Source organism: Terrapene carolina, unplaced genomic scaffold (genome assembly GCF_002925995.2).
Source record: "Terrapene carolina triunguis isolate 2854851 unplaced genomic scaffold, T_m_triunguis-2.0 Scaffold33715, whole genome shotgun sequence".
Classification (NCBI taxonomy): Eukaryota; Metazoa; Chordata; order Testudines; family Emydidae; genus Terrapene; species Terrapene triunguis.
Genome location: NW_020698066.1, coordinates 3,133,028 through 3,156,173, shown reverse-complemented (window position 1 = coordinate 3,156,173; position 23,146 = coordinate 3,133,028). Strand labels below are relative to the sequence as shown.

The window sequence follows — 23,146 nt, the reverse complement described above, 5'->3', positions numbered from 1 at the left end:
TATACAAAGAGTGTGAGTTCATAATGGTTGGGTGGGAGAAGTATGGGGAAAAGGAAGGAGAAGTAAAGGATCCAGGTGAGAGGGCAAAGTGGGGAAGGGCAGAGAGGTGATAACAGTCAAAGTCATTGGCAGTTGCTAGTGGAAACACTGGGAGATCTAATGTTCTGCTGGCTCTTGTGTCACTAGGGCAGAAGAGATAGACAAGATGGGTAAGGTAACATCTTTTATTGAACCAACTTTTGTTGGTGAAAGAGACAAGCTTTCGAGCTCCACAGAGCTCTTCTTCAACTGGTCTCTCACAAACAGAAGGTGGTCCAATGAAAGATATTACTTCACCTACCTTGTGCGTCTCATATTGTGGGACAAACATGGCTACAATCTGCAAACAACATAGGGCAGAAGAGCTTGTCTTCTGAAGGTGCTGCCTCTCTTTTGCTTTCTGCGGCTGCTCCTGGGCCTCCAGAAGAGTTCAGAAAGCCCTGTGCAGGAGGAAGATTCTATGAGAGAGCACTGCTGGGACCAAGAGTAAAGGTTGTGCCTGGGTCTCATGTGGAAGCAGGAGAGCGATCAGACTTTTTTATATATATTGCTCCAGTTCAGTTTGACGGGAACTGTTTGTTTAGGATATACAGTCCATGAGGTTGAGATGGAAGAGAGGTGTGGTGGGGAGGAGAACAGATTCTGGGAATAATATAGGGGAATGTAAAGAAGAGGAAAACACATTGTGAGAGGAGAAAAGGGGAAACAAATTATGTGGAAAGAATAGAGGAGAGGAATACAGTGGACAGGGAGGGGGGGCAGCTGAAGGGTCACAATGGTAAGAGAGAGGTCGAACGACGAGAGAACAACCACCAATGACTGTACAGGAAAATGAAAATCCAGAGCCCAAGTTTCAGAGTTGAGTGAATGTGATATGAGGAATCCGTGAAGGTCCTTCTGAGTCCAGTGCTCTGGGTCCGTCCCTTTGGGTCAAGTGGGGTGGCCGGAAGGCCCAGACAACTTTCAGAGCCTTCAGCTGGTGGGTGCTTAGGAAAAAGAACCCCAAAGGTCTGGGGCTTCTCAGGCTCCATCTTCTGGCAGCTGCTAGGGAGAGTAAAGGGAGGCTGCATGGCCCAGTGCAATAGGCTGTCTCCTCTAAAGATACATCAACACTGAATGCTTCTTTTGGTGCCACGTAGAACTCATACATGCGTTGAATAGAGTAAAGACACACCTACAGGGCATGGGTATGTACACTAGTACATACCCTACAAAGCTGTCTACTCAGCCAAGTCAGCCTCCCTGTTTACACTGCTATTTTTAGCCTTGTCGTGTCTCGCTACCTCCTTGCTGCTGGAGCCTTTCCGCATGCAGGAAAAAACTCCGGCCGTGGAGAAAGACTCTGGAGGGGGATGGGGAGGGCAGCAGGGAAAGGCTCCAGGAGCTCCCCACTGCTGAAGCCCTTCCCTGCCACAAGGAAAGACTCCAGCAGTGGGGAAAGTCTCTAGCGGTGGTGGCAATAGGTAAACCCTTTCCCTGCTGCCTCCCCATGCCAGATCCTTTCACCGATGTATAGCTACACACTGCAGTGTGGATGTAGATTGCATTTCATGCCAGCATCAGTAATGTGCAGTATAGTCTTCGTCCAGTGTGGTGGAGAAAGAGGGTGACTTGAAGAATTTGACAATCATGGCGTAATCCAAAAGTTTCCCCATATTGCAAATCTCACTAGCAATAGGTGCAGCCACCCTCCCAACAGAAGGAGCAGATATCGCTCTCTTATCTCTTCTTGAAGGTTCTGTGAACCGACCAGTATCATCTCTGCCGTATACGGACTGAGGGTCAGCCAACTTGTTCTCATCCAACTCCCAGACAATTCCAGAGAAAATAAAAAATGCTGAGCCAGGCTTTCCCAGCATGGAATAATGAGGACACTGCAATCCAATCCATTCCACTTTCTTCCCTAGCAGTTTCCCATACATCCTGGAACTGAAGCTTGCATAAATCTGGTGCTTGGGTTTTTCAGTCTGAGATTGTCAACACTTTTTCCAGTGCAAGGTCTATTTAGTTACTGGAGTATGTTTCTTGTCTTCTGTAGTCATGCTGCCCTCTACAGCATTTCCTGAGCAGAAACTTGAATGTACCTTGTGGAAATAAAACTTTAATTTTCCGTTTAAAGCAATACAGAATCAATGCTCTCTACAGGCTGGGGAATTACACAAGTTAATTCTTAACTTTATTCATGTCGCTCCACTGCACTGTCAAATTGTTAACATCATCTGCAATTCTGAGGTTTGTCTTTCACTAAAGTGCATTGCTCCAGCTTGTTGTCAAGTCAGGCTTGTGTTCCTTTTAGAAAAACACAGACAACTCATATCTGGCAAGATTTGCTTAAAGATCCATTTTGACATGGATTTCCTACGTGAGCATGGAGACACTCAGAAAAGAGCAATGAAAGCTGTTCCTGGGAGTTAAAATGATAAATTGCTACCTTCTTTCTGCTGCTTGATTCTGTTCTCACTTCTGCTATTTCCCAAGAACAGAAAAGGTCAAATCATTGACCTATTGCAACTCAGTATTTGTCTAACAGTAAACACAAATGTTTAAATGGTATCTCCTATGGTATCATCCTGTGGTTATCCTATTACGAAGCCAGTGACAAGCATGTTTGGATAGCAAGTAAATTATAAAATGTGAATGAAGCTTTCTCTCACACTTGAAAAAATAGAGTTAATACGGCTGGCAATAGGTGACATTGTGATATTTACTGCAAAGTAACCTTATATAGAGTTTCTTTGATCACCAACTAGACTTGATCTCAACAAAATAAAAAAATGCAATTTTGGTCATTATCAAATAAGGTACTGATTAATATAGTTCTAGAAAAAATGGACTGTTTTTTCCAATGAATCACATATTAGTAAAAGTCCAGCAAAAAAAAGTAATATAGATATAGACAGGTAGGCACTGATATAAAAACTATTATGGCTTATATTACAGTACCCACAGAGATAGGGACCTGTTGTGATAACAGGACCAACACATTTTTCCTAATTATAAGCTCAACTGTAAAAAATGAGTGAAAGTTCATAAATTGTCACAATTGCTTGTTAGATAAAATTGTTCAAGAAAAGATGTAAGGAAGAGACAGGAGGACTGAATTAATTTAAACAGACAGGGGTTTACTGATACCACTCAAGGAACGTGTTAAGATTATGACTGGTAAATAAGAAAAGTAGAGGACCGGAAACTAATGAACCAAAACTGATGTGCTGACAATTAGGTCCATTGGTGGACAAAATAATGAGAAGATGGACTATTTTACCCAACACTCACTTCTGGACTTCTTAAAAATATTTTTGGGAAAAATTAACAGAAGCAGCAACTGTCTGCCAACAACTGCTGCAGTATCCTTTATCATCCTGGCTGCCACCCTTACCATTTCCTGGGACCCCAGGCCTTCCTTGTCCTAATCCTGATTCCTGAGAGATGTCCTGACCAGACCAGGAGAGAGAGAGGGACCCAGATGACACCACCACCTCCACTGGCTCCAGCTAAATCTCAAACATCACCTGGAATGGGAGACTTCCCCATCCCTCCCCTGTGCTTTTCCTTCCCATCTTATTTCTTTTCTTTCCTCTCTCTCTCCTTCTGCCTTCTGTTTAATAAGAATCCTACTTAGTTGGCTAGAGTACACTGCTGTGATCCTGTGACTAGAGAGGCAACTAAAAGCAATGACCTAATGCTGATGCTGGTACAAGTTTGCTCGGAATGGCTGATAAGAATCATAGAATCATAGAAGATTAGGGTTGGAAGAGAACTCTTGAAGTCATCTAGTCCAACACCCTGCTCAAAGCAGGACCAACCCCAACTAAATCATGCCAGCCAGGGCTTTTTTAAGCTAGGCCTTAAAAACCTCTAAGGATGGAGATTCCACCACCTCCCTAGGTAACCCATTCCGGTGCTTCACCCTCTCCTCCCCCCCAGTGAAACAGTTTTTCCTAATATCCAACCTAGACCTCCCCTACTGCAACTTGAAATGATCATTCCTTGTTCTGTCCTCTGCCACCACAGAGAACAGCCTAACTCCATCCTCTTTGGAACCCCCTTCAGGTAGTTGAAGGCTGCTATCAAATCCCCCCTCACACTTCTCTTCTGCGTAGACTGCGTAGACTGTCAGTCCTTCATCAGTTAAGATTGAGCCAATCACAACACGTCTTCCAATCTCTCGCTGCAGACTAAATAAACCCAGTTCCCTCAGCCTCTCCTCCTAAGTCATGTGCCCCAGCCCCCTAATCATTTTTGCTGTCCTCCACTGTATTCTCTCCAATTTGTTCACATCCTTTCTGTATGGGGGATCCAAAACTGGACGCAATACTCCAGATGTGGCCTCACCAGTGCTGAACAGAGGGGAATAAACACTTCCCTCCATCTGCTGGCAATGCTCCTACTAATGCAGCCCAATATGCCATTAGCCTTCTTGGCAACAAGGGCACACTGCTGACTCATATTCAGCTTCTCATCCACTGTAATCCCCAGGTCCTTTTCTGCAGAACTGCCGCTTAGCCAGTCGGTCCCCAGCCTGTAGCAGTGCATGGGATTCTTCCGTCCTAAGTGCAGGACTCTGCACTTGTCCTTGTTGAACCTCATCAGATTTCTTTTGACCAATCCTCCAATTTGTCTAGGTCACTCTGGACCCTATCCCTACCCTCCAGCGTATCTACCTCTCCCCCCAGCTTAGTATCATCTGTGAACTTGCTGAGGATGCAATTCATCCCATCATCCAGATCATTAATGAAGATGTTGAACAAAACCGGCCCCAGGACCGACCCCTGGGCACTCTGCTTGATATCGACTGTCAACTAGACATCAAGCCGTTGATCACCACCCATTGAGCCCAACGATCTAGCCAGCTTTCTATCCACCTTATAGTCCATTCATCCAATCCCTAGTGCTGTGATTGTGTTTTTCCAGCAGTGAGGTTGCAAGTGAAAGTCAACACCAGAGACAGAAGCTTCATTTTTCTATTTTTTTGTTCTTTTCTTTCCCCTTTTCTGTGTATTTGTCTTGTTTGCCATCTTAGAAGACGGGATTGGACTTTAACAGCAGCAGCAGCAATGACAGCTCCAGACCATCTCAACTAACTTCTCTTTTCTCCAGAAAGGACAATTGCCACCATTTTCGATACCATCTAAAAAACTATCAAATAAGGGGAGTTTTTCCTTCGGAAAACTTTCTCTAGTTAAAGAGAAAGGGAACAAGGCATGTTGTTCAAATGACAGTTTTATTTTACACTTTACATTTCAAAAGCGTCAACTGTTTTTACTTCTTTTCTTTATCTTTAATAAAAGATTCAATGGATATTTAATCGTGTGCTTGCCATGGTACTAAGCAGGCTGACGTCTCTGTATACCCAACCCCAAATCTTTTTTAAAACTGTTTAATGTTGGACAGTTTCAGAATCATGTTCACAGCTTTAACTCTTTGGGCCCTTTAGTCCATCTAAATTAATACAACGTACCCCATGGTGCCAGACACAGTTCAAACACATAGCAAGAGATAGTACCTGTTCCAAAAAGCATACAAGCTAAATAGACAAGAGAGATGAAGGAAGTATTATCATGCCCATTTTACAGATGCAGAATTGAGGCACAAAGAAATTAAATAAGTTGCCCATGGTCAGACATGAGCTGCGAACCGAGCCCATATCTCCTAAATCCCCATCCAGTGGCTTAGCCACAAAAGGTCATCTTTCCTCAAAAACAGAATTTCTCTATTAGCGATAGCCAATATACAGCCGTTGTTTCTAGAGTTGGCGAACTGCTGTGGTCTAGGTTCATGTACTTCATGAAACCTTTATTGTCACATCACTTTGATCTTTTTTGCAGTTTTGAAATCAAATTCAGATATTGCAGTACCAAATTTATCTGTGGCAGCCAGGCAGACTGCCAATACGTGGGCCTCTCTGTAAGGACAGAAGCATGTTTGGAAAGTATACATGTGGCTATACTTAATAGAGAAATTGTATATTTGGGAGAAGGATGATATTGTGCTTAAGGCGCTGGATGGGAACTCCAGAGATCTGACTTCACTTACTGGGTCTGCCACAGACTTTCTGTGTGTCTTTGGGCAAGTCACTTCTCTGTGCCCCAGTTCCTCATCTATATATTTCTCATGTTGCAGATGAAGAACTGAGGCACACAGAAGTTAAGTGGTGACTACAGAAGAATTCCAACATTCATGTATATTGGGTGGAATTCACCTCCACGGGAAAGACAATGTCAAGACCTGTGCACAATGTCAGACCTGGGGTAATTATTGATTAGTTAGCCTAACTTTCATACCTGGACAAATACTGGAAAAAGTTATTAAACAATCAATTTTTAGGCATTTAGAGGATAATAGGGTTATAAATAATTGCCAATATGGATTTGTCAAGAACAAATCATGCCAAATCAATCTAATTTCCTTCTTTGAAAGGGTTATGGGCCTAGTGGGTAGGGGGAAAGCAGTAGATATGATTTATCTTAATTCTAGCAAATCTTTTGTCACTGTCCCATATGACATTCTCATAAACCATCTAGGGATATGTCATCTAGATTAAATTACTATAAGGTGGTTACATAACTAGTTGAAAGCCCATACTCAAAAAGTAGTTATCAATGGTTTGCTGTCAAACTGGGAGGCGGTATCTAGGAGTCTGTCTGGGTCTGGTACTATTCAATATTTTCATTAATGTATTGGATAATGGAGTGGATAGTATGCTTATAAAACTGGCAGATGACACTAAGATGGGAAGGGTTGCAAGCATTTTGGAGGACAAGATTAGAATTCAAAAGGACCTTGACAAACTGGAAAAATGAAATAAACAAAATGAAATTCAATAAAGAAAAGAACAAAATACTTCACTTAGTAAGAAAAAATCAAAATGCACATCTGCAAAATGGGGAACAACTGCCTAGGCAGTAGTAGTGCTGAAAGTGATCTAGCGGTTATAGTGGATCACAAATTGAATGGGTCAACAGTGTGATGCAGTTACTAAAAAGGCGAATATCATTCTGGGGTGGATCAACAGGAATGTCATATATTAGACACAGGAGGTAATTGTCTCATTCTACTTGGCACGGTGGAGGCCTAAGCTGGAGTCCTGTTTCCAATTCTGGGAAACAGTGATAAAAAAGCTTTAAAAAACCTGCCCTATGAGGAAGGATTAAAAAACTGGGTATGTTAATCTTGGACAAAGACGACTGAAAGGAAATATGTTAAGGGCTGACAGTGATCAGTTGTTGTTCATGTCTCCATGTCCACTGAAGGTAGGGATAAGAAGTAATGAGCTTAATTTGCAGCAAGGGAGATTTTGGTTAGATATTAGGAAAATCGTTCTAATTATAAGGCTAGTTAAGCATTGGAATAGGCTTCCGAGAGGGGCTGTGGAATCCCAGTCATTGGAGATTTTTAAGCACTAGTTAGACAAACACCTGTCAGGGATGGTCTAGGCATATTTAGTCTTGTCTCATCATAGGGGCTGGACTAGATGATCTTTCAAGGCCCTTCCAGCCCTACATTTTTATGATTGTATGTTGGACATGGGCCTTGTGCTAGCTTTTTCAAGGGGGTGACATTAAAGAGCCTGCTCTTCAATCCTTACTCATACAAGGAGTCCTTACTCACGTGGGTAGTACTATTGACTTCAATGGACCTATTTGCACATAAGTGTCAGTGAAGTGAGTAAACTTTGAAGGATCAGGATCATATTTTGGAAAGTCTCTGCCAGAAAAGAGTTAATTGCCTCAAATGGAATTGATATGAAACTAGAATTCACTTCACCTAGGCCTGCACAATAGATTACCTCCTACATTATAACCTATATGCTTAGGAAATGATGAGAATTGTAATCAATAACTAAGCACTGGCAGAATCTTAACTGACAAGCAACAAGTTGACTGTTCTGATAATCTGAGTGTAATGAAGAAATGAACTCAAGACTGAGTTACTTAAGATTCTCGTGTAGAGTAATTTACCTAAAAAATTACATATTAAAACACTATAATTTGAATCAAAAAGTCTAATTATCAATATCAAATATTGTAAATCTTGAATACTTCAGAGGTTGGGTTTTCTATTATATAATACTAGCAAGTAGTTTATAATTTAAAAACTACTAAAATGAATGTGGTCAACAACATGAAGAGTTCATCTCATTTTCCCATTCTCAGAAAAGGAAAAGAATAGACTGTGTACTTACTGCCAATATGTTTGGATAACCTGCTACTATATTCAGATTTCTTAAATCTCAGTAGGAACACAATAGTAGCTAAATGCTATATCTTTCCTGAAAGAGGGATTTATTTAAGATGTATCTCAATCCACATCTCCTCTCTAAAGGAAAAAGAAAAACTCAAGAAAGATTTTTAGCTTTGTTTTAAACCCAAACCCTGGCTAAACTTTAAAGACGGTTGCTGGATTCAATAAAAAGTAACTATACAATTGTATTTTGATATACTTGACCTGCCAAAAATATTTGACTGAAAGTTGTATTATTTCCTTAATTATCAGCATAAGTTACATGCTTAGTTGAACCAGTAAGAAAAGGCTTTGATTGGTGCAAGTCATTACATAGCATTTCCCCTTGTGACACCAAGCTAAGAATGAGAATGTAGACTAAACAAGGTATATTCTCCCTATTTTCAAGCATTTGATTCTGAGGGATGACCATGATTTCCAATAAATGTGCATGTTCCCTTTTTGGTATCTAGGAATTTTGGAATCATATATATTTATTTGCAACTTCTAAGTCTACACATCCGTATGTTTCTAGTTTGGGCTCTGGAGAATGATGATTGTTTTTCTTGTTGTTAAAGAGACTTTATGAACCACAAAAGGATTTTTCTCTTGCCAGGGGATTAAATTTGTTGATAGGTGCCAGGATGAAAGCTACAGAGCTTTAATGGTTCTGACATACAGAAATGCCCTGGCAAGCGCAGGTCTCCTTTCGAGGACACTGAAGTCAGCGAAACAGTCACGCGCAATATTATTACATTATATTTATATTGTGCATTTTATCCCCAAAGATAAAAATTGCATTTCATAAGCTCAATGTATATACCACCCCCGAAATGCACCCTAGGTAGAGGATTGTAGAAAAATAGTACACCTCACCCAGAACAGTATTAGGGAAAGGGGAACTTTTGGCCAGGACATTAGAACTAACCTTTTACTTGTATAAAAAGTGCCACAAAGTCCACAACTAATCTGGTTTCTAGGGTCTTATCATACACACAGTATACAGTATATGCTGCATGCCACCCAAATGATCCAGGATGCCAGAATATGAACCTGTGGTTTCAGGAAGTCAAAGTTTTTCAAACACTGGGTGAAACTCACTATTCTAAGGGCTAAAAAGTGGAATTCAAGTGGTGCACAGGCCTTGTGCTGGGACAAGTTTCATTCTTGACCCCTAAAAACAACCACTCCAATGGTGCCATCCCTAAAAGATCTAAGATACCCATACATAATGTCAAACAACATTTTATCAAGTCAAACTGGCGGAAATTCAGGTTCAAATGATAGGATTTGCGTTTTTAATTTTAAAAGTTAATCAGCTCTCAACTACATTATTAATTATTATTATTATTACTACACTAGCTCTTAGGAAGCCCGATCAAGGCCCATTGTGCCAACAAAGAAGACAATCCCTGCTTCAGAGAGCTCACAGTCAATGTCAGATGGGATATAATATATGGACTAAATTAGCAAATGGGGCAAGAGTGAGAGAGGGGATAATGTAACAAAACGAACAGAGTTTAACAGAAAAATAGACGTCACAGCTTGTCACTTGTCTAACCATTGCCAGGCGGGTGGCAATTTTTAGGCATATAGCAGAGGTGGGATTTAAAAGGGGACCAGGTGGCAGCTTTTGCAAATCGATGAAGGGTTTTACTCATCTACAGTGGATAGCCTGGGAGAAAGCAGAGAAGTACTTGATGGAGAGGAGGTCAAGCAGGCAATTGAGGCTGCCATCGCTGGTAGAGTAAAGGCAGATGGTAGCTTCATATATTAGCTGATCTGATGGGGATAGAACAGCTAAATGTTGAAGGGACTTGCAAGCAAGGAGCTTGTGTTTGATGTGGAGGAAGAGGGAGGGAATATTTTAGGTTGTTTAAAAATGGAGAGAGACTCCACTGAAGCAAAATGGAAAATTCTCTATATGAAATCAGAGGCAGATTTCTCCGATGGGTAGGTATGTTTACATCTATATGGAATTAAATCTTTATATGTGCTTTGATATCTGTGCTCCCAGTCATGAAACCCTGACCAGAGACTTTGAAGCTTGTTAGGTCAACTCCCCTGTTTATCTAAACCCCAATTATTCCAGTGTCACCATAGATCTTTCAATGACCTTTAATTTTGAAGCACTGCCATCATAACTATTGTTTTGTTCTTGAAATGATGTGAAAAGAGGTAAGCTGGGGATTGACATGGCAAGTTTGTCAAAAGTATGAAATGTCAATGAATCTAAATAGGCTTGTCTACCTCTGCTACGGGAGCTGTAAATTTAAAGGACAATTCCTGTGATTCCTGCTTGGAAGAATTTGCTATTTAGTTGGAGAAATCTCATGCATGAAAGGTTATGTAAGAAGGGCTATTTTTAACCCGTATAGGAAAGTATGGCCTCTGCCACGTACTGAGATCCTAACTGGTCTTTGTGCCATGCTTATATGTACCCTTGTTCCTCTGCAAGGGACTGGCAATTTTATTCCTTTGCGGAGCAAATATTCTTAAAACAGACATTCAGGAGAGGATGTTGGTATAAGGACTTGCCAGGAAATGGCAGTTAGCATCCCACTTCCCTGAGGTGCCTCAGCTGCAGATAAAAGAGGGAGAGAGAATGTTTTCTGGAGTTGTAACACAGGATACAAAGCAACCACTGGCAAAGAATAAGCGCAGAGTTTTGTTTTGTTTTTCCTTCTGGCAACCGGTGAGCTGTGTGTTTTGGCCCATTGTATAAAGACGACTTATACTGTATGAGGCCCTAAATAAGGGAGAGTCTCTTCCCAAAAGGGGAAGCCAATGTTTACAATGAGTCTCCACTACCTAGGTGAATTTCAAGTTGGCTTTGTCCTTAGACAGTTTAAGGCATTTTCTGAATGCTCAAATAAGATGTAAAGTATTTATAGATACTGCACAAGAATATTTAAACATTCTTCTAAATAGGATTATACAGTCACAGCAAGAAGACATAAGGCCTGTGTTTCTTCAAACAATATACCCATGCACACATTTAAAATATCCAATTTGTTTAATTTTTTTAAAGGAACTTCATATTTCAAAGTTTGTCCTTTAGCACAGGACCGGCAAGATACTGTAATCCCTCAATACGACGTTTAGATTATAGCCCGCTGCACAAGCAAACATTTAATGTGTCTGACATTTTTATTTGGATTTAATCTGTATCTGAATAAGCCTCTGTCACTGAGGCAGTTCAAAGGCAGGATTTATTGATACAATGATCAGCTCAGCAGCCTAAGATGATACCCTCTTAGAAGAAAACCTAAGATGATATCCTCTCCTGGATGAAAACCACTATACCCTCCTAGAAGTCAAAGGAGGGTTCTCAAACACTCATCTGATGACAAAGAGGGGAAATTGACCCTAGTACAGATAGAAAACTAGGACTTCCCTGCCTGATCAGAGATACTATTCTGCTAAAAGGCTTTTCTTTGCAATCCTGTCAAAGATCCAAGTTCTAGAAAGAGGAGTGTATTACTGTAAAAGGAACATTCAGAATGTTTAGAGCCCATTCCAATGTATCAAGAATACACAGACTATAAAAGAGTAACAGTAACCGTATTTATATATAAATTGGCACATGAATACCATGGTGATAGGCTCACTTTAGAAACACCCTGGCTCATATTAGACAGAAAACTGTTTACATGTAAAATGCATTCCTGAGAAACTAAATAGTGTAATCATGATTAATTTTACACCTGTATTTTACAAATCACTCCTTGTGTAAATCAACACAGCTCCAGTCTATGAAACTTCTCTTATATCCTCAGCTGAGCATAAAGCCCTTTGATTTTATGTTGCTTGGGGCTTTGTTTGCTTTTAACTTTTATCAGATCAACAATGAATCATCTAAATCCCTCAATCCACAGCATTTTAAAACATTATTATAAATTTGATTATGATTATGATTATTAAAGGACACTATACAGAGGTACAGAATATGGACCAACTTGACTCTTTCAATCTATTATTTCTCAATGATGGCATAATCCAGGTAGGTAGCACCCCAAAAAAATCCAGTTTCGGTGTGTGTCTACCTCCCTGCCCTGCTGCTGAATCAGCAACGCCGTACTAGCACAGCAGTGCAACTGATAGTATGCCAGTACTGTAGCAGAAACTCATTCCTCCCCTCCCTCCCAGCCCCAAGCAGCTGGCAGCCTCTCAGCAGGTGTCATGGGAGTGGAATTGCTGCCCTTTCTCTGCAATTGAGAAGCACAATGTGATGTTATGAGCAATAATATGACACTAGCTCCCAGGTGGCCCTGCATAACAAAGATCATCAGGCTGGATGTGGCCAAGGAAAGAACTCAATGTGTATATATGGAGGTAGCAGGGGATAAGAAGTGGCACTATGAAGTAGACCTGCTGGAAGCAGGAGACGACGTGGTAAATAGGGCAGAGAGTTCCAGCATGGGTGAACAGGGGCATACCAAACTTGGAAGAGGGAGTCAGAGTAGGGCTTAGATAGCTATTTAACTAAATCTTTACAAACAAAGGGGCACGTCCTGCTCATCTGCCTTACACAAGAAGCCCCCTTGAACTACTGTACTCTCATGAGTAAAGGGAGGAGGATCTGGCCTAATCCTGAACAGAATGAGATCAGTGCCCTAAATCAGTACTTCTCAACCATGGGTACACCTATCCCCGGGGGTACGTAGAGGTCTTCCAGGGAGTGCACCAACTCATCTAAATATTTGCTTAGATTACAATAGGTTACATAAAAAGCACTAGCAAAGTCAGTACAAACTAAGATTTCACACAGACAATGATTTGTTTATACAGCTCTATATACTATACGCTGAAATGTAAGTATAATATTTATATTCCAATTGATTTATTTTATAATTAGATGGTAAAAATGAGAAAGTAAGCCATTTGTCAGCAATAGTGTGCTGTGACACTTTTGTATTTTTATATCTGATTTTGTAAGCAAGTAGTTTTTCTGAGGTGTAACTTGGCAGTACAGAAGACAAATCAGACTCCTGAAAGGGGTACAGTAGTCTGGAAAGGTTGAGAGCCACTGGCCTAAATCATTAGAGCAGCAGCCATGTTCAGGGACATATTCATCACAATGTAAGCAGGCACCACTCTAAGAACTTCCATGGAGTTGTACTCACTTAGGCCAGAGGTGAATTTGACCCACGGAGTATAAACCAAATACTAAAACAATGATCAGAGAAGCAAATCCAGACTGGCTGATCTCATGCTATAAAGTTTATTATGTCTGTAAAAACATCTTAATGCTCTTGCACAATTGTAAAAATAGTTTTTATTCTGAGTGAAATAGGCAGTCATAACAGTCCAAACAATGACACTGACTTTTAAAGCACCCAAATCTTTGACTCACATTTGGGCCAAAACATATTGTTATAACTATTACTTCACTCCAAGCTTTAAAAAAAAAAAAACTTGATATAAATCTATTTGGATTTTTAATGTGTAAAATTCAGGAATTACTTTAGGATGTGCCAAGCCAATTTTAGCTAATAAATCTTTACAATCAGGCAATTAAGATTCCCTTCAAAGGAATGCAATTTTCCCATGTCAGTTTTATCTCACAGCACTTTAATATTGCCAGTCACTTTTCACTCTCTACTTGCTATGAATATTAAAATATTTAATACTGGATTATTGTTTCAAAGCAGAATTAAAAGCCAGCTACAGACTGCATCAATGTTTTTTTAGTCACATTTTTCTACAACAAAACCCCAAATTATCTGTAGCTTTAATAATCCATATTCCCTAGTGGACCAACTATTAAACTGGGACTCTAGACACCTGGGTTCTAGTCCTGGCTCTGCCCATGGTCTGCTGTTTGACCTTTGGCAGGCAACTTCATCTTTCTGTGCATTAGTTTCCCCTTCTATAAAATACAGACCTCTTTGATAAAGTGCTTTGATATCTCTGGATGAAAAGGGCTAGGTATTATTATTATGACCTGCTGCTGTCATTTGGGACATTGTTCCTCAAAGCATCAAATGACAAAATGGCAACTTCTGTGCATGCATTTGGTTGGCTAACAAAACTCATTTTTTTACAAGGTTCAGAGAGCTTGATTCTCAATTTTAAGCAAGGGAGTGCTAATTGGTAGGTACTCTAAGGTAAAAAATGGCACCGGAGAGTGCTGAAGAAACATTGTGAAAGTTGTTATCCCTAGTAATGAAGATACCTTCACTTTCGGGTCTCTAACTACATGAAACCAGTCTTATAGATATAACTATATGCAGCAATGGTTCTTATTTCAAAGTTATGTATCACCAGAATCAAGCCATAGACCTTTCCTACCAGATACCTCTATATTTTGATGATTATTCTGCCATCTCAATCATAGAGATTTTTAAACATTCTGTGCCAAGGCGGGCAAAAATACTTCAGATGTACCCCAAATTGGGCATAAAGAAAGATTTCAGATTACAGCCAATCATTGCTTTTCAAACTAAAAAAATAGCCACAAGATAATCCTTGTGTGGCCATTTTTAACATGGAATTGCAAGTCACATTTTGGGCCTAGCAACACACAGTGATGTGTCCTTTTAGACCACTATACAGCTGTAGCCCCAGAACCCTGCTATAGCTGGTAGAATGCGTCTGTAGCACACACACACTGTTAAACAGTGTGAATCAGGTGACTGGAGCTCTCCCACCGCCAGTAAAATAATGTTGGGCCTGTTCCTGTGTGTGTTCCCCACCCACTGATAGCCTTGGCAGTGGCCTTTACATTTCTGGATTTTAAGAGGAAATCAGAATAAAAGGTTCAAGTTCCTCATGCTTCGGATGTATCACGTAGAGCGGCCATCCTTCAAATGTCAACATCTTGACCACCCTTACTACATTATAATGTCTGAGACACAACAGGTGTTTCCTATTTTAAGGAGGGTAAATGCTGACCTTTAACTACCACCGCTGGATTTTGCTTTGGGACATCAAGTAATTTTGTTCTTGCGACCTCGAAAAACATATTGGTGGGAAGGTCCTTAAGAATTCAAGCTTGGTTGGCCCTCATCCTCTCTTCTTTCCTTGCCTTTGCCTCCCCCAAAAGAATAAGCACCTACTGGTTTCTGTTAGGTACATACTGAATCCGTTGCCTCAATAAGCAAAATTAGCCTGATTTTTAGGGGAGCACCCTGCAGCTCCCATTGAAATCAGTGAGCACCGTGCTTTTGTAAAAATCAGGGGAAAGTACCTCAAATTTAAATGCGAGCTAGTGATGAGTATAAGGAAGGACTCTCTTCCGTCAGGAATCACTATTACAGCTTTCAATATTTAATGTCCTTCAGTGAAGATGCCAATTTTCTATTTCATCTCCCCTGATGAAAACTCTTTTGATGTTTAATGGCTTTTTAGGTGTAGATGGCTGTTTAGTTATTAAAGTAAATGGATACTAAATGAACAGATAATCAGGATGCAGGAAGACAGATGTACAATTTATGCCAAGGTCAGGGGCTAACCTTGGGTTTGGGTTGCGTCTGACTGATGTCTTACCTTCCATAACAGCACAGCCAAAAACAGGAAGATGAGAATTCCCACCAGCAAACTAATAGCAATGATCCATCCCACAACATAACCACGAGTCTCTATCTTGTGCAAGGCCTCAAAGACCACCTACAAAGCAATTAGAAAAGATGGTTTACAACTGGAAGCTGCATAGTTTTCCCTGATACTCATCTTATTAAATACACAGCAGTTTAGTTTCACTGATCATATTTCTAATGTAAACAAATGTTGAGATGAAATGTACATAACTGTTTAAAATGAGAAGCATGGAATGTGTCCTCAATTTTGTGCTTTCAGACTATTTTTCGCAAAGATTTCCTTAAAAATTGGACTTGAATCTCAGTAAATATCATTCAACAAATACCTGCTTTGTCATTTACCCCCAGATACTGATCTTGCTCCAGTACCTGCCTTCAAAAGTGAACAGAGGTTTGCAAAGAACACTTTATCCTCCTGTTGGTACAAATTCCCATGACAGTGAAAACATTTTGCACTTCATTCATCAATTTTTCAGTGGTGCCAAACTCCCAGACACTTCATATGGAAAACCACATATGCTGAATGAATAAACTGTTTTCACTGGAAGCAGAACGTTCCTCCTTGCTTCATTCACTGCCCCACTTCACGAGATATGCAGTTCGAGTGAAGCTAGGGTTTCAGTGGGGTCCTCCTCATTCCAGACCTATTCCCTGTGCACTTTAACAGGTGCACAGTGAATGAGGAAAGGACTCCTGAGGATCCCTGACTTCATTCACTGTGCACTTTTCTCCACATATACTTCTCTGTGTTGCAATGTCAACCATGCACATGTCCCATGTATGGCCTTGCTTAGCTGTGCATTTAGGTGAGCAAAACGTATTGCTCTTACACTGTGTGTGAATTTCAAAAGCTTATAATTCAGTCAACTCAAAACCAATTTTCACTGGAAAACTCAGAAGTGGTTCTCTTCAAGGGAGGCTATTTCATCACATTAACCTCAACCTCAAACAGCTAAGACTGTTTTTTTAAAACGGGGAAAGAGAATGTTCCTCCTCCAACCCAGGCTTACCCATTTTTGCGCAAACTTTTTCAAAAATTCACATTTGGTTAGGAATTGTTGACTGGAACATTTTAGCCAGAAAGGAAATTTTTGGAAATTATAAGTGACTGAAAACAGGGGGTTAGAATTAATAACCATCGCAACTTTAAGATATTTCTGTGGGAAGAGAATATAAATGACATGCATCCACCTGTGAAATATTCATGGGTTGGGCAAAGTGGTGCTTTTCCAACTCCTCCTTTCCCTCCCGTCTGTCTGCTGCTTGTCATTGAAACAGCACCATTTATGACCCAGCAATGGTACATGTGTGTGTGGGGGGGCGGGGGGGTGATATCATACAAATGTACATACATGGCTAAAGAAATTATCTGTAGAAATTAGATACACAAGTAAAAGAAAGCTAAAATTTGGGGCCTTCCACCTTTGATAGTGCCCTGCTAAATAACTCCTCATTTCAGCACTCCAGCATTCCACAGGCTGATATTAATGAGACTGGACCATACCATTTGTGGAAGAATGAGAAGAATACAGCAAAACTTACACACATTTCATGCAAACAGTTTTTGTACCAGTTGGTAATTCTATCTATCCACCAGATCAGGGGTAGGCAACCTATGGCACGCGTGCCGAAGGCGGCACACGAGCTGATTTTCAGTGGCACTCACACTGCCCAGGTCCTGGCCACCAGTCCGGGGGGCTCTGCATTTTAATTTAATTTTAAATGAAGCTTCTTAAACATTTAAAAAACTTTATTTACTTTACATACAACAATAGTTTAGTTACATATTATAGACTTATAGAAAGAGACCTTCTAAAAACGTTAAAATGTATCACTGGCACGCGAAACCTTAAATTAGAGTGAATAAATGAAGACTCGGCACACCACTTCTGAAAGGTTGCCGACCCCTGCGCCAGATGTTTGATCTGAATGTAGCATGAACAGCAGCAAATGTGTAAGGGAAGCTGAAACATATTAATCGGTGGCTGCCATTTTCAAAATATTTTCCCACAGCCAATTGCACCAGAACCCACACAGAGTTCTGTAACCATCAGCAAGGCCCATTTCCCTCCCTCTCTGCACTGTTCAAACAGCAGTTCAAGGCTACACCTTTCTTCAGCAGGCAATTGCACTGGGAAGAGAATTCAAGTACAGTTTGGAATTTAGATCCATGAAACCATACATCTCTCTACTGCATACACAAGGCAAGCAAAACGCAGACCTGTTATTTTAAATACAGTTTGCTCTGTGAGAATGTGGGGGAAGTAGGTTTGACTAACTGATTCTCTCTAAATCTGAGATTCCTTATTTTTCATGGATTAAAAAGGAAACAACCAAATGAGCAACAGAATAAAATCAACAACACATAAATGCCACTTTGTATTTAAAAAACTCCAAGCTACTAATATCATCTTGAAGTGAGAGGTTCCTCTAATGCAGAGGTGGGCAAACTATGGCCCAAGGGACCCTCCTGCCCAGCCCCTGAGCTCCTGCCTCGGGAGGCTAGCCCCCAGCCCCTCCCCTGCTGTCTCCCCCACCCCCGCAGCCTCAGCTCACTGCCCTGCCGGCACGATGGTCTGGGCGGCAGCGCAGCTGCAGAGCCATAGCCTGACCCAGTGCTCTGTGCTGCACGGTGGCGTGGCTGGCTCCAGCCGGGTGGCGAGGCTGCCTGTCCTGGTGCTCTGGACGGTGCGGCTCTAGCGCCGCCAGCCACCGATGCTCCAGGCAGCGTGGTAAGGGGGCAGAGAGCAGGGGGGGTTGGATAGAGGGCAGGGGAGTTCGGGGTGGTGGTCAGGGGGCGGGAGTGTGGATAGAGTTAAGGTTAGGGGTCGGGGCAGTCAGAGGGCGGGGAACAGGGGGGTTGAATGGGGGCAGTCAGGAAGGAGAGGGGGGTTGGATGGGGCAGTGGGGGGCAGTCAGGGGAAGGGGTTCCGGGGGCAGTCGGGGACAGGGAGAAGGGGTCTTTGGATGGGGCAGGGTTCCCGGGGGGGGAGGGAAGAGTCAGGAATGAGAGAAGGGGTTGGATGGGGCAGTCAGGGGTGGGGGGGCAGTCAGGAGTGGGAGTCCCAGGGGGACGTCAGGGGCAGGGGGGGTTGGATGGGGCAGGAGTCCCTGGGGGCGTCAGGGGCTGAGAAGCAGGGGGGGGTTGGATGGGGGTGGGGGCCAGGCCACGCCTGGCTGTTTGGGGAGGCACAGCCTCCCTTAACTGGCCAGCCCTACAATTTTGGAAACCCGATGTGGCCCTCAGGCCAAAAAGTTTGGCCGCCCCTGCTCTAATGCCAGTCATCTTAGAGAGAAGCAGTGGTTACATTTACAATTCTTTGTGGTTTCTTTCATATATTGCAGAAATTTTAGTGAACTGTTAACTTCTTTAGGCTTACAGAGGATATGGTAGAATATTTTACTTTAGCAAAAAAATTAATACAAATTCAATAAAATGTTTCCTTTAAAGGAAAATAAACCAATGTGAACCAGCAGGTATCATACACTGTTCCTCCCTCCTTTGGGAAGAGCATCAGAATAGCTGGTCCGAAGTTTAAAGTTTCAAATGTAGAACCTGGATCTGATCGTGTGTGGTTATGAGTTTGAATTCTCAGAATAACCCCTAAAGGATGAATTACCCCAAGCACTTCTTTTTGCTAAGCACAGAACTACTGGAAAAGATTTAAAGATGTTCTAAGCTGATCACCTCCTAAGTAATACCCTCCCCGTCTCCCAGCAAACATCATGGTACTAACATGACATTTGCCACGATCGCATTGTTCAGCCTTCATCTGTCTGACACTCTGTAGCTGTCTTGTGTTATTTCCTTGTACTCTGTCTACGTCAATCTGTTTTCTCTTGTCTCATACTTTGATTGTAAGCTATTTGGGGCAGGGACTGTCTTTTTTGTTCTGTTTTTGTACAGCAACTAGCACAATGGAGTCCTGGTCCGTGGCTGGGGCTCCTATGTGCTATGGTAACACAAATAATAAATTATAATAATAATGAGATGTCCGTGCTCTGTGGTAATTACCTTTCACCTCAGAGGTAGATAAGCTTTAGTGTTAAACATTAGCACAAAGTGTGTGTAAAGTACTTTGAGATGTCTGGATGGATGGAGAGTTTCCTGTCGAGTTTGGGTTGTATGTGTTAGGAAAATGCCACCTTGAGAAACCAAACATTTTATTTTTAATCTTCCTTGTATCATTGTGCCAGTTTGGAAAGATGATACAATGTGTCGGAGGCAGCTGGTTTCTAGTGGTGGCTACAATGTGCTTCTGTCCTCTAGCAATATAAACCAGCTGACTGTTGCTCAAAAGACCGATACCACAGTTATTTCCCATTGTAACTATAGGGAAAAAAACTTTACTATCTCATATGCTGTTGGGCAGGAACTTTGGCAAATGCTGACTTTTCAGTGATGGCTGTCTGCAAAATTAGGTGGTGTTCTCTAGCCCCTTCATAGTGTACAAATGTCCATGTCCCAAAAATCACTGTCAGAATAGGCCTTTTGTCAACGGATAGAGACCAAGGACTTAATGGAGATGGAGAATGGACTATATGATCACCTCTCTGGAGATAAAACTCTTTAGTTCAGGTTTGAGGCTGGGATAATTGGGAGAAGCCTTCACAGTCACAGCTCAAACTACGCTTGCTCAGTGGGTGGGGGGATAAGAACTGTTCTATTCATTATCTGGTGTCTTCTGGCACTAAATCAACTGTAAATACTAAAAATAAAAACTTATGACTATCTTCTTTATGGTTTTGTGGTTTGGAGAGGAGTGAGGAAGTTGTATATCTTAATTTACTTATCCCTCTCAAGCCCTCAAATACTAACCACAACCAATCTATAGGCACAACAATGATCAAGCCTACAATTATCGTATTCATGGCCATGAGAGTTCTAGTGAAGAAAAAACAAAAACAAATCATCAATACATCATACGTCAGAATCCTTATCAGCAAGAGGACATAAAACTGAACTGTGGGAAGCTGGGAGAAAAAGAAGCAATTCATCTCTATAGAGAGTTTGGAGGCAGGCAATGACTTTACTGTGCCAACCTGCCTCCCTGGTTTGAAACGCTTACAACTGAAAACTCTGTCAGAGAACAAATCTTGGACTTCCCATTCCTGTCCAGCTTGATAGCACAATTTCTTTAGGACAGCTATCATGAAGAGTAATGTAATGCTGTCTCAAATCTGACAAACTTCCCACACAGTCTTGAAGCATACATTATTTGTACAGGAGACAAGGGTGTGTTGGAGGTGGGGGCAGACTTGATCTGAAAAGAACATGAAACCGTCATAAAATATGGAGTAAATTAAAGGTTTACTTTTGAGCTCTGAACAAATGCCAAGGAAATGCAGTGAAAAACTAGGTTCTCTCTAGAATATCAGGATTTCGATCTTTATATTTCTCTTTTAAATTTCACACTATGCTTATGGATTCTCAAAGTGGCACTTTAAATGATGAGAGGGGGGAAACTTCTAAGCTGAAATGCCCTTTTTCATTGTCCATACTGTATGTTGAACCCAGTGTGCACGGATGCCATGCAGAAAGTGCTCTTGTTCCTTAAGAGCAATTTCATCTTCATCCTTTACAGTAATGCGGAATTGCACAATTTCATTGCTCTCTGAAATTTTGAACTCTTCTGACCAAGGACATTTTTATCAGCTCAACATTTTGCTTTACCAAATTAGTGTTTTATGTTTCTGACCATCTTTGTGAACAAAAAGGGGACTACAGAAATCAGTTGCTCTTAAAAAGCTTATTCTTTACCACCGCAATTCAGCAAAGTATTTTAACATGTTCTTACGTCCTATAGGTTTTAATGGTACTTAAGCATGTGCTTGAAATTAAGCTTGTACTTAAATTCTTTGCTGAATAGGGATGGACTATTGAATCAGGACATAGAAGAATGAGGAAGATAATCCAATGAAAATTGATTTCAAATGCATAATTGTCAAATTTTCAGTAGTCCTGCCTCGACTGCATTCCTTTTTACCCATATTCCTAACAGAGAAGCACAATACATTCTGGGTACCATACACTGTTCTACATTTGGGGATACACACATTATTAAAAATAATATTGTATTCTTCAGTAAACACCTGTGAGAGGTAATGTTTTGAACCACTGCATACTTATTTAAAATAACAGTACTAACAAATTGAATAACTTGTTTTTTCGAGTACCATTTTAGGGGAGTTCCAGGAGAGATGTCATACACACAGGAGGTTTAAGTATCAGACACTGAGATACCCATATGAAAGCTTGAATGTACATGAGACACTTATGGGCAGTGCTTGGGGTGAGATATTTCACTACCTGTTCACCTCCATGGGATTTGCCAATTTCTTTCTCAAGACAAACCCTACTTTTTGGGGTGCTTTGCTGCAGAAGCTTCAGGCATGTCAGTTTGAGTTCTCCTTCATCCACCCAGCTAGGTGGGCTCTCACTTTCTCCTGAGAGGGGCTGACAATTATTCGATTGGTCTGAGTGAGATGAAATTCAGCCTATCCTTCCCTCCATCCAGATTCTGAGCAGCGTTTCTTCTTGCTTTACTGATAAATTTTATATTTCAACTGCTTGACCACGCTTCGGTTCATTACGAAATATAGTGAAGCAACCAAATAACCAATATCAGTCAGGTTTATTGCTCTAAGCCAATAATAATATCGTGCTGGAAAACGGTTCAATATTACACCAGCCTCTGGGAAGCCATCTCATGCACAGGTGTGCTCCCAAAGTTACTCCCCTAAATCCATCTTTTTATCCCTTTCCCGTTTATAAGTAAAAGTTAAAGTGTATGACATCTGAATCTAGATTTAATTAATCAACTATCTGGTTTTTCACGGTGTGCCCCCTATATCTTTGTTCATAACACACCCACTCCAGGTCCCAAGAGCATGAAGACACTTCTTTGGTTTGCATCAGACTAGAATATTTTTATGTCTTAATCCTGACAGTTTCCTAATCTACTTAAACCAAAGCTGACTTCAACAAATGCCAGGTGTTATGGGATACTTAGCATAAGTGAACAGGATTACAGTAAAGATAATGGAATTCCTTCTCCTGTACAGAAGCAGTTGCATGAGGCTGTCACTAGATCTAACAAGTCAATCACTACAGTCTTTTACAGGACTAAAATTATTGTTCTGTGAGACACTTCCAGAGGAGAAGAGAGTCTCAGCTACATGCACCATATGGCCTCAAAGACTGCAAGACTCACCTCTGTGAAACTACTAGTTATAAACATCAGTTTCAACCACTATGAAATTATGTGAGTCTTCTCATTGCAGGCACTAAGCCAAATCCAAATCCTGATCACCTTATTCACATGATTGGACAGGGCTACTTG

The 23,146-nt window shown here is 41.1% G+C and overlaps 1 protein-coding gene across 1 annotated transcript in view; it reads right to left on the bottom strand.

Moving 5' to 3' along the window:
* LOC113409497 (integrin alpha-9-like) overlaps positions 1-23,146 on the bottom strand; it is a 296,697-nt gene that overhangs the window by 3,772 nt on the left and 269,779 nt on the right. Inside the window, exon 27 of the mRNA XM_026663483.1 lies at positions 15,754-15,873. Within this exon, the coding sequence (XP_026519268.1) occupies positions 15,754-15,873 (120 nt within the window). The remainder of the gene's footprint in view (positions 1-15,753; positions 15,874-23,146) is intronic.